Source organism: Salvia hispanica, chromosome 6, assembly GCF_029641045.1.
Source record: "Salvia hispanica isolate PSC_SH4W2 chromosome 6, Shi_PSC_v1, whole genome shotgun sequence".
Classification (NCBI taxonomy): Eukaryota; Viridiplantae; Streptophyta; class Magnoliopsida; order Lamiales; family Lamiaceae; genus Salvia; species Salvia hispanica.
This window is the reverse complement of record NC_142697.1, coordinates 32,984,319-32,996,368: the sequence shown is the minus strand read 5'-3', so window position 1 is coordinate 32,996,368 and position 12,050 is coordinate 32,984,319. Positions and strand designations below refer to the sequence as shown.

Below are 12,050 nucleotides of genomic sequence, written 5' to 3'. Positions count from 1 at the left end.
CATCGGGTCGCCATGACTAGTCCCCTGATGGGACGTCTCGATCGGAGGCACCGGCTCCTCGGGGTGCTCCGGCACTGCCACCGGCTCTGATGGCCCCGGGGCTGCCACTGGTGCAAAGGGAATATCGGTCCCGGCGGCCAACTCTCTGCGCATACGCCAAATGCGATGATACAGCTCGCTGAAAGAAGTCAAATCTATCGGTTGCTGGGACAACCGTAACGTCTCCGGGTGGGGCTCCACTGGGGGTGGAGGTATCTCTGGTGGTGGTCCGGCTGGTGGTGGGGGAATGAACTCCAACTCCAAATCAGCGAGGCCGCCAACCTGTGGCTCCTCCTCAGCGGAACCATCCTCCTGCATCTCGCCCCACTCCAAAACTTCCTCGGGCTCCTCATCCGAGTCCTCTCCCTCGGAGTCCTCCTCACTGACCTCATCGTCGTCTACGCCCTCCTCCTCTGGGTTCTCGTCGTCATCCTCATCCGCCGTGCTGCTCCCCATAGACTCGGTCTCATCACTCGAGTCGGGCGTAACCTCTACTCGGCCCCTCTCGTGGGCGGGAGCTCGAGACGACTGCCCCTCCTCGAATACTCCGCCTGCACCCCGCATGAGGGCCAAGGGTGGCAACCTGCGGAATCCCTCGCTTCCGGGCGCCTGCGTCCCTGGTGGGGGCCCATCACCGAAGTGGAAGCACCCTGCGGAGACTGCGCTAAGAAAACCGGGCATATCCCCAATAGGCTCATACGTGGGAGGCGGGGACGACGTGTACAACTCGGCATTGGCCGTCATCCAACTCTGCCACTCCTCAGGAAACAGACCGACGAGCCTCATGATACCCTCGTAGGGCTTCACCCCGTGACAGTTGGCCTCCTCCCATAACTTTGCGTAGTGAGCTACGAACTCTGCCAGCGTATCCCCATGGCAGCGGCGGTAGGACCGGTAGTAGCGAATCACTGCCTCGGAATCCGCGCCAGCTCGGAGCGGCCTACGATGGGTGTAGCGCTGTCGTGCCATCTGTACGAAAGAATGGCTCTCAAAAACGCGAAAAGAGAAAATAACGTATAGAAGTAATATGCATAGTGAAATATATAGTACTAGCCGTCGCATCGATAACCTATTAGGGTTTTTCTCCGATAGGGTAGATCGTATTAGCATTCGTTTTGAGTGACTCGTGGGCCCTCATAATTTTGGACGTTCTTTCTCTTTTTAAACGTAAAGGTCGTAACACAGTACGCCGTAGTTCGCATTTAAAGTTCTATTTTCAAGACAAGTTAGGGGTTCGCCCTATCTTGCATCTTTCTGTTGATTTCATCGCTCTTGGAAGCGGTGTAAGAGTCGTCATTCACGACTATTCGTTCATAGCTACTCTAGCCTAATGTACCTCCTTAGGCGTTCTAGGTTTGCATGCATTAGTCATTTCGTAACTTTCTAAAAACTTCCTCGATCTATCATCATACTTCACATAATCAGGCATGCATAACTAATAATACTTTAGCATTTGTAAGACATCCTTATGCTTAACATTTTAAACTTGAAATTCTCTGGTTCGTAGAAAAATGGAATTTACATGCTTTTCCTTGAAATCCTTGAATATTTTTGAAATATCTTTAAAAGAAATCATTTTCCCTTTTATCAAGTCCTTTCATAAATAACTGAAAATTTTCTGGTAAGAACTTCTTTCTTACCTCATTGCTGCGGTTGAACGTGACGAGTCGAGGTGTTGGGTCCTTTAACTTTCCATTTAAGTCATGTTCTAGCCTAGTGCTATCATTCTAGACTAAGGCTTGAAAGAAGGTTCTTGGGTCCAGAGCGAAAGAACGGTGCTCTGATACCACTCTGTCACGACCACAAACTTCCTAATGATAGTGACTGCATCTAAACGTGATTCAATAGCACCTTAGAGTCAAGGGATGAAAAATAATCATGATTTAAAAGAAGAAGCCTAGGACAAAAGTCCCGCAGGTGAAAGTGAAATGGGACAACATAAAGTCAGAGTGCGGTCTAGGTTCACAATCCTTCTAACATAGAATCCTATTACAGCGGAAACGTCCAAGACAAGGCAGTATGTATGGAGACATACTACCCTGGGCTACCTATTGACTTATGCGAGGATTCATGCCCAACACCATCGCCTGCCCGTCCACGTTCAACCTGCACATTTGAAAATAACATGCAGGGCTGAGTATTTGATATACTCAGTGAGCACATTGCCAAAAACAGTTTTGATTTTAATTGTCAAGCCACAGTTGAGAGATCACGGGGTTTTTATTTAAAAGGCCCGAGTCTCTAAATACTTTTCCTTTCATAAGAATTTTGATTGCGCAATCACGTAACATAGATATACCATATCTGAACCTTGTGTGAACCGGGAATGTGGCCACATTCCACGACGGTCACTGGACCGGCCAACCCCTTTTGTTAGCTCACGGTCCCCTTATGTGTACACTAGTCCGAGTAGGGTTTGCGGCCCTACTGGGACCCGAATTCGATTTAACTTGAATTGGCATAGCCAAGCAGATAGGTAATCATAAAACAAAACATGGCATGACAACATACTTGAGCAAAATTTCACATTTTCATACTAGAAACACGTTTTAAAAGAATGCCCACCTCAAAAGCTAAAGCTCCTTCCGGAAATTCCTTAACTTGGTCTTAGATGACGTTCGAAGACGTCCCTTTAGGAAATAAAATGATACTCAATTAGATTTTTGAGGTATCCATTAAGCTTAAACATGAATGCATCCTAAGTGCGTGATCATTTTACTCTTTCTCTAAATTTTCTAGAAGAGTTCTAGAATTCTTGAGTATTAATTAAATCAGCAGATTTAATTAAATTTGAGGAATTTATTCGCTTTACTAGAGGGTGTTACCTCCTAAGCCATTTATTTAAGTACTAAAAATTAGGCTCGAGGTCTATTCATCGTTAGCGTATTATAATTTCTTAAAATTAATCATCCGAGCACTTAAGCTAAGGTCCGGAAAATTAGGCTCGTCTTCGTGAAAATAATTAGCGAACCATTAATTATTTAATCAACATCATAGGGGAGCCCATGATTTAATTAAATTCTTAGCCTATACTTTTATTTTAGTTGGTGGTCCAGGCTTAATAATTAACTTCCATAAAAGGGCAGCCCATCTCTAACTATTTCCTTAGCCCAAGATTTAATTTACAATCCTAGCCCACTTTTGTTTAATTAGTGAAGCCCAAACAATTAAGAGAGAAGGGCCCAAACATACACTCCCAAAAACCATCGGCCTCTCTCTCTCAATTCACAATTCAACTAAAACCCCAATTCCAACCCTAGATTAGAAGGGAGGCGGCGGCGTCTCTTCCTCACGCCCCTCTCTCGCCGGCGATTCGCCGGCTTCGCTGTTCGCTGCTCCGGTCGGCGTCTTCCTCACGCCGCCGGAAACCCGCTCCTCCTCCCAGATTCGCTCTCGTATTTACACTGTCGATTACACAACAGCGGCTTCAGAGCCATCACTTCAGCTCCTCCACGGTGCTGCCGCCGCTGGTCACGGAACCAGCTCCTTCGCGTTGCTGCGCAGTCGGAAGAAGAGGGGAGGCATCGCCTCTGTAAATCCCTCTACCATTACTCTCGTTCGGTCCGCCGTTGGAGAAGGAGAGGAATCATCGCCTCTCTCTCTCTCTGCACTCACGGCTCTGTCCCGCCAGCACCGCCGACAGCTTGTTCCTCCTTCCATCTCTGCGACAACACAGCGCCATCACAGTCATTTCTCCGGCGCTAGGCCAGCTACGGCGTCGTCGACGCCCACGTCGCCATTTTTCCCTGCTGCCGGAGCAGCATCTGCTTCGAGGACGGTTCACGGCATCTGATCGACGCCATACGCTCCTCCATCGGCTAGACTCGGAACTGACCAAGCCTCACCGACGCCTCGTTTTGCCGCTGCTTCGCCGGGCAGTGGCTAAGTACTTAACCCCTCTCCCTAACTCTCTCTATCTTACACATCAGTGGAGTTTTGTTCCTTTTACATACTCTTGGTTTAACATAGGTGTTAAAGTGAAAGGGGCCCTATTGTTTTAGCATGATTAAAAATGTCGTTGAAACTTTGTTCCTAAAAGAAGAGCTAACCAAACTAAAAGGCAAAAATCCTAGTTGAAGCCATGTCTTGCATCTTGAAAAGGAAATTAGGACTCAGCATAATGTGCTTATGCGATGGTGCTCTACATGGAAGAAGATGAGTGAATCATAAAGGGGTCGTGTGTATGTTTACCTCTAGTGATGGTGGTTGTTAAACCTTTGTGTAGAAGATCTGTTCTCTTTTACTTTCTCTCTTTGCTCTCTTTCACAAAGACAATCTCTCTCGGTTTCTTCTCTTTAATGTGTATGGGTGATGTGAAGCTGATTTGAGTGTTGTGTGTGTAAGAAAATATATAGGAGAAAAGAAGTCTACATGTGGTTGGGATATTGGCAGAAAATCAAATCTGTAACTCATTGTCTTATGTTCACTTTAGTTGGCTGTTTACTCTTGAGTAATTAAGGAGCTGCTTTAGCTCTTTGTTCTCTTATTGCAGTCAATCCTTTCTGATGGTCTTCACCCTACTTTTATTTAATTTATTTTGTTTCTATTCTGGAGTACAAGTACTCTTGCATTCATATAACTTGTCTGATTATTGCAGGGTGCATAAGAGAGACATTGGGAGTGGAAAGGAGTGTAGGGGCTGACTTGCCATTTTTGGGGAGGCTCTAGATTTATTATGGGTAAAACAAGTTTGTTCCATTTCTCTTGCAAAGGGGCTCTTTTAATTCTCTTGTACATATGCATTAAATATCTTGTTTGTATTTTGCAGGTGGGGAAGAGAAGTGTAGGCTGCGTAGGCTGCTCCAAATGTGGCTGCCCTCGGCCCAAAGGGCTGACTTAATGGGCCGCGACGGGGTGTAACGTGGACTTGGTTAGAGAAGGCCCGAAAGAACATTTCCTTTGTATTTTAAATTCCTTTTTGTGGTTTCATGAGTTCAACAAGTAAGCTAAGTAGTAAGCTCAGGGGTGTGTACATATATTCTCATTCATGACGTCGACCTTGTATTCTTTTAAATATTAAATTTTGTTTACCAACGCAATTAAACACGACTTCATTTTTCATTCGTTCGTCGTTCCCTTCTCATTTGTATTTCGCAACTTAATGTTTAGTTAGGCATATCAGCCAAGGTTAACAACTAAATCAAACATTAACAAACATCTAAAGGATGGCATGCGTTCCTAAGCACGACAAAAAAAAAAAAAAAAAAAATTTGTAAGCTAAGGCGACTTAAGAGGCGGGTATTACATTCTACCCTCCTTAACGAAAATTTCGTCCCGAAATTTTGCTTATGTTACTCAAACAGCTCTGGGTACTTTTCTTTCATCTTGTCTTCCAATTCCCATGTAGCTTCCTTGTGACCATGGTGCTTCCATAGAACTTTCACCGTTACAATAGATTTGTTCCTCAATTCCTTGACCTTCCTATCCAAGATTGCCTCTGGCTTCTCTTCATAGCTTAAGTCTGGTTCCAAAACCATTTCCTCTTGGTGGACTATGTGTTTTGGGTCGAATACGTATTTCCTCAATTGAGACACGTGAAAAACATTGTGCACGTTCCCAAATCTCGGTGGGAGTGCCAATCTGTACGCCACAGGACCCACTTCTTCTAAAATTTCATAGGGTCCGATGAAACGTGGTCTTAGCTTGCCCTTGACGCCGAATCTCGTAATTCCTTTAGACGGGGATACTTTCAGAAAAACTTTGTCTCCCGCCTTGAACTGCAGATCGGTTCGGCGAGCATCTGCATAAGACTTTTGCCTATCTTGAGCTTCCTTGATTCTCTCACGGATCTGGCGGACGATCTCTATCATCTCCTCTACTGAATCCGGTCCCAGCGTCTTTCTCTCACCGACCTCATCCCAATAAAGCGGTGATCTACACTTCTTCCCATACAGTGCCTCATATGGGGCCATGTTTATGGTTGCCTGATAGCTGTTGTTGTACGCAAACTCTATAAGTGGCAATACTGGCTCCCATTTTCCTCCGCGGTCGAGCACTACGGCCCTCAACATATCTTCTAAGATTTGGATTGTCCTCTCAGACTGCCCATCAGTCTGTGGATGGAATGCCGTACTGAAATTTAACCTGGTGCCTAGCTCTCGCTGCAAGCTTATCCAAAACCTAGAAGTAAATTTTGGGTCACGGTCTGATGTGATCGTCACCGGTACTCCATGTAACCGTATGATCTCTTGCACATAGATCTGAGCTAGCTTGTCCGATCCGTAAGTGATACGAACTGGTACAAAGTGGGCGCTTTTGGTGAGGCGATCTATAATCACCCAAATAGCAGTATTCCCTCGTTGTGACTTTGGCAATCCTGTCACAAAGTCCATTGCAATATGCTCCCATTTCCACTCGGGAATTTCCAGGGGTTGCAATTTCCCATAGGGTCGTTGATGTAGAGCCTTCACTTGTTGACATGCTAGGCACCTTTCTACAAACGACGCTATGCTCCTCTTCATGCCATCCCACCAAAAATGCTTCTTCATATCTTGATACATTTTCGTACCTCCTGGGTGGGCAGTATAGGGTGTTTCGTGAGCTTCGCTCATGATCTCATTCCTGAGAGTCTCGTCATTGGGCACACATATTCTTCCTTCAAACGTGAGGGCGTTATCTGCTTCTTCGCGGTAACTCACCTCTTTTCCCGTCCTCACTTTAAGTCGAATTTTCTCTAATGTTTCATCACTCCTTTGAGCCTCAACAATTCTGGCTCTTAAGTCTGGCTCAATCTTTAGAGTGGCGATCCTACTTTCCACCGTCTCTGGTGCTCCCACTATTTCTAGCCGCATCTTGGAAAATTCTCGTATGAGCTCCTCATTCTGTGTGAGGAAAGTGGCCACTTGGGGAATGGTCTTCCTGCTCAAGGCATCTGCCACTACATTCGCCTTTCCTGGGTGGTAATTTATACCACAGTCATAATCCTTGACTAATTCGAGCCATCTGTGTTGTCGCATGTTCAAATCTTTCTGCTCAAAGAAGTACTTAAGGCTCTTGTGGTCCGTGAAGATCTCACATCGAACTCCGTAGAGATGATGTCTCCAAATCTTCAAGGCATGTACTACTGCTGCTAGTTCCAGATCATGAGTGGGGTAATTCAGCTCGTGTGGCCTAAGTTGGCGTGACGCGTATGCAATCACCTTGCCATTTTGCATCAATACGCATCCAAGTCCGACCTTTGAAGCATCGGTGTACACTACATAGCCTGTTTCTGGCGCTGGCACGGCTAGGATTGGTGCGGTGGTCAATTTTTCTTTTAATAATTGGAAACTTGCTTCACACTCCGGCGTCCAATTGACCTTAGCTCCTTTCTTGAGCTGTTGAGTCATTGGTCTGGCTATTTTAGAAAATCCTTCGATGAACCTCCGATAATATCCAGCCAAACCTAAGAAACTTCGAATTTCACTCGGTGTTGTCGGTGACTGCCAACGTTGTACTGCCTCCACCTTGGCAGGGTCCACTCGGATCCCATCTGCCGTTACTATGTGTCCGAGGAAATTCACCTCGTTGAGCCAGAACTCACACTTGCTAAACTTAGCATAGAGCTTCTCGGCTCTCAACGTCTCTAAGGTGGTTCTCAGATGTTCCTCGTGTTCCTTCTCGTTCTTCGAGTAGATGAGTACATCGTCTATAAAGACTAGGACGAACTTGTCCAAGTATGGGTGGAACACGCGGTTCATTAAGTCCATGAATACTGCCGGGGCATTTGTGAGTCCGAATGGCATTACAGTGAATTCGTAATGGCCGTATCTGGTGCGGAATGCTGTCTTGGGTACATCGTCATGTCGGACTTTCAGTTGGTGATAACCTGATCTCAAGTCCATTTTCGAGAATACACCAGCCCCTCGAAGTTGGTCAAACAGGTCGTCAATCCTTGGTAGAGGGTACTTGTTTTTGAGCGTCAGTTTGTTCAACTCTCGGTAGTCGATACACATTCTCAATGTTCCGTCCTTCTTCTTCACGAAGAGCACTGGTGCGCCCCATGGTGACACACTAGGTCGGATGAAGCCTAGGTCTAGTAACTCCTGTAGCTGTATTTTGAGTTCTTCTAACTCTTTAGGTGCCATTCTGTATGGTGCCTTCGATACTGGGGCCGATCCTGGTTCGAGATCAATTGTGAATTCTAATTGCCTGTCTGGCGGCAATCCAGGTAGTGCGTCTGGGAAGACATCTGGGAATTCTCGTACCACTGCTACATCTTCAATCTTACGGTCCTCTTTCTCTTCTCCATTCAGGTAAACGAGGTATGCCGGGTATCCTTTCCTTATCATAGTGGTTGCTTGTAGTGCAGAAATTATGGACTTTCGTCGCCTCATGGAGATTCCGTGGAAGATTGTGGGTTCCCTTCCTGGGTATTGCAGCGAGATCTGCCTTTCCTTACAAAGAATGGTAGCGTAGTTTTCGGCTAACCAATCCATTCCCAATATGATGTCGACGCTCCACATCAACATCACATGCAAATTGTGAGCCACTAACCTAAGGTTTCCCATATTGAATTCTACGTTTGAGCAAGTTCGTGTGATGTCTATAAGGCCTCCTACGGGTGAGGACACCCTCATCTTATGTTTTACTTCGTCAGTAGGCAGTTCTAGGGTATCCACACAAGGTGCTGATATGAACGAGTGTGATGCACCAGTATCAAACAAAATGGCTATAGGTATGTTGAGGAGAGTTCCCATACCTGCCAGATTGCCCTGCTCTTGGTTCCCTGGCTCCGTCTTAGGCTGCCTCTGTCTCAGTGCAAAAGCTCTGGGCTGAGTGGGAAGCCTCTGCCGTAACTGCCGCTGGTGTTGCGGAGCTTGGGGTAGGGCCGCTTTTCCTTTCGGCTCAGCTTGAAGTGCCCGCAGTTGTGGACGCTGCCCTTGGTAGTTCTGTCTCCCTCTGACTCCAGCGTTCCTATCCGGGCATTCTCTGGAGAAATGTCCGCCCTTGCCACAGTAGAAGCACCTATCAGTCCCAGCCTTGCACTCCCCATGATGATTCTTCGAGCACTTAGCACAGGGAGGGGCTCTAGGTCTGTACTCCATCATCTGATTTGGAGCAGTTTGCCTTCCACCATTCTGCGGTGGCTTCAGAGCAAGTTGTGGCCTCTTAATTTCATTTGGAGCACGATCTCCATCCCACCTCCTTTTCTCTCGGAAGTTTTGCTGTTGTTGAGGTGGTGCTGCGGTAACAAGTACAGTTGACTTCTCTTTGGGCATAGCTGCCTCGATATCCAAGGCTCGACTCAGTGATTCAGGGTACGACAACCCTCCAAGGCTTGCCAGGGCCATCTTTATTTCGTACCTCAGACCGGCACAAAACTTCTCAGCCATCTTCTCATCAGTATCGACTTGGTCAGGCGCATAGCGAGACATGTCGCAGAACATTCTATCATACTCAGTAACGGACATCCGTCCTTGTTTCAGATTATAGAATTCCACTTCCTTAGCCTTACGGTAACTCTTCGGGATGTACTTGTCATACATTCCAGTTTTGAACTCATCCCAAGTCATTTGAGCCAGTTGTTCCGGTGTTAAAATTTTCTTTCGTGCCTCCCACCAGAAATCAGCTGATCCTGTCAGTTGGAAGGTCACACAAGTCAAGCGTTCCTGATCGTTGCAGTGCAGGAAGTTGAAGATGCGTTCCATGGCGCGTATCCAGTTTTCAGCCACAACTGGGTCCCCTAAACCATTGAAAACCGGAGGGTTTTGTCTCAGAAAAAGTTCCTCTACTCGCCGCTCCTGTGGAGGTGGAGGCGGCGGAGGAGGTGGTGGGGTCATCCCTCTTCCCGCTCCATTTCCTCGTGGTACATTTTGTGGCACCTCGCCATTCCTTCTTGGCCGTCCGGCACGTCTCCTTGGTGGCATTCTGTTCTAAGGATAACAAGGTTAACATGGATTTATACTCGTCGAATGTCATGATTGCAAGCATTAGGTTCATTAAATGCACCATTCTTTTGAACATAAGGAGTAAAATCAAAAAATCGAATAACATAGCCAAGAAACATCACATGTCATAAGTTAAGGAAAAAAATTGCCTCTAGCGAGGACTTAAAATCTGATACATGTGAGGGCAATAAGGAAAAAAAGAAAGCTCCTAAAAGGTTCGATACATGGAAAGGGAAAACATGATGCTAAGCTACTACGATAAACACGCCTGAGGCCTGCTCAATCAGTCCTGCTCAGAGTCGCTGCTGATCCACATAGGGTCGCCATGACTAGTCCCCTGATGGGACGTCTCGATCGGAGGCACCGGCTCCTCGGGGTGCTCCGGCACTGCCACCGGCTCTGATGGCCCCGGGGCTGCCACTGGTGCAAAGGGAATATCGGTCCCGGCGGCCAACTCTCTGCGCATACGCCAAATGCGATGATACAGCTCGCTGAAAGAAGTCAAATCTATCGGTTGCTGGGACAACCGTAACGTCTCCGGGTGGGGCTCCACTGGGGGTGGAGGTATCTCTGGTGGTGGTCCGGCTGGTGGTGGGGGAATGAACTCCAACTCCAAATCAGCGAGGCCGCCAACCTGTGGCTCCTCCTCAGCGGAACCATCCTCCTGCATCTCGCCCCACTCCAAAACTTCCTCGGGCTCCTCATCCGAGTCCTCTCCCTCGGAGTCCTCCTCACTGACCTCATCGTCGTCTACGCCCTCCTCCTCTGGGTTCTCGTCGTCATCCTCATCCGCCGTGCTGCTCCCCATAGACTCGGTCTCATCACTCGAGTCGGGCGTAACCTCTACTCGGCCCCTCTCGTGGGCGGGAGCTCGAGACGACTGCCCCTCCTCGAATACTCCGCCTGCACCCCGCATGAGGGCCAAGGGTGGCAACCTGCGGAATCCCTCGCTTCCGGGCGCCTGCGTCCCTGGTGGGGGCCCATCACCGAAGTGGAAGCACCCTGCGGAGACTGCGCTAAGAAAACCGGGCATATCCCCAATAGGCTCATACGTGGGAGGCGGGGACGACGTGTACAACTCGGCATTGGCCGTCATCCAACTCTGCCACTCCTCAGGAAACAGACCGACGAGCCTCATGATACCCTCGTAGGGCTTCACCCCGTGACAGTTGGCCTCCTCCCATAACTTTGCGTAGTGAGCTACGAACTCTGCCAGCGTATCCCCATGGCAGCGGCGGTAGGACCGGTAGTAGCGAATCACTGCCTCGGAATCCGCGCCAGCTCGGAGCGGCCTACGATGGGTGTAGCGCTGTCGTGCCATTTGTACGAAAGAATGGCTCTCAAAAACGCGAAAAGAGAAAATAACGTATAGAAGTAATATGCATAGTGAAATATATAGTACTAGCCGTCGCATCGATAACCTATTAGGGTTTTTCTCCGATAGGGTAGATCGTATTAGCATTCGTTTTGAGTGACTCGTGAGCCCTCATAATTTTGGACGTTCTTTCTCTTTTTAAACGTAAAGGTCGTAACACAGTACGCCGTAGTTCGCATTTAAAGTTCTATTTTCAAGACAAGTTAGGGGTTCGCCCTATCTTGCATCTTTCTGTTGATTTCATCGCTCTTGGAAGCGGTGTAAGAGTCGTCATTCACGACTATTCGTTCATAGCTACTCTAGCCTAATGTACCTCCTTAGGCGTTCTAGGTTTGCATGCATTAGTCATTTCGTAACTTTCTAAAAACTTCCTCGATCTATCATCATACTTCACATAATCAGGCATGCATAACTAATAATACTTTAGCATTTGTAAGACATCCTTATGCTTAACATTTTAAACTTGAAATTCTCTGGTTCGTAGAAAAATGGAATTTACATGCTTTTCCTTGAAATCCTTGAATATTTTTGAAATATCTTTAAAAGAAATCATTTTCCCTTTTATCAAGTCCTTTCATAAATAACTGAAAATTTTCTGGTAAGAACTTCTTTCTTACCTCATTGCTGCGGTTGAACGTGACGAGTCGAGGTGTTGGGTCCTTTAACTTTCCATTTAAGTCATGTTCTAGCCTAGTGCTATCATTCTAGACTAAGGCTTGAAAGAAGGTTCTTGGGTCCAGAGCGAAAGAACGGTGCTCTGATACCAC

General features: G+C 47.1%; 1 protein-coding gene and 2 long non-coding RNA genes across 4 annotated transcripts; 1 reads left to right on the top strand and 2 right to left on the bottom strand.

Moving 5' to 3' along the window:
• Window positions 1-1,905: 1,905 nt before the first annotated feature.
• On the bottom strand, window positions 1,906-4,639 carry LOC148923623 (uncharacterized). 2 transcript variants are annotated; one of them, XR_016132260.1, is made up of 3 exons: window positions 4,231-4,639; window positions 2,605-2,669; window positions 1,906-2,145 (listed from the first exon to the last, which is right to left on the bottom strand). It is a non-coding gene; the product is annotated as an uncharacterized LOC148923623 (long non-coding RNA). The 2 variants fall into 2 exon arrangements; XR_016132261.1 differs by lacking the exon at window positions 2,605-2,669.
• LOC148923622 (uncharacterized) lies at window positions 3,273-5,100 on the top strand. Its single transcript, XR_016132259.1, has 3 exons — window positions 3,273-3,925; window positions 4,637-4,718; window positions 4,808-5,100. It is a non-coding gene; the product is annotated as an uncharacterized LOC148923622 (long non-coding RNA).
• A 67-nt stretch (window positions 5,101-5,167) lies between these two features.
• LOC148923621 (uncharacterized) lies at window positions 5,168-9,800 on the bottom strand. Its single transcript, XM_089061558.1, has 2 exons — window positions 7,402-9,800; window positions 5,168-5,174 (listed from the first exon to the last, which is right to left on the bottom strand). The coding sequence occupies exons 1-2, from the start codon at window positions 9,798-9,800 to the stop codon at window positions 5,168-5,170; spliced, it is 2,406 nt and encodes an 801-aa protein (XP_088917684.1).
• Window positions 9,801-12,050: the final 2,250 nt, after the last annotated feature.

Bases quoted from the DNA above. Each gene is read 5' to 3' on its own strand.
- LOC148923621 (XM_089061558.1), bottom strand. From the start codon at position 9,800: ATGACCCCACCACCTCCTCCGCCGCCTCCACCTCCACAGGAGCGGCGA.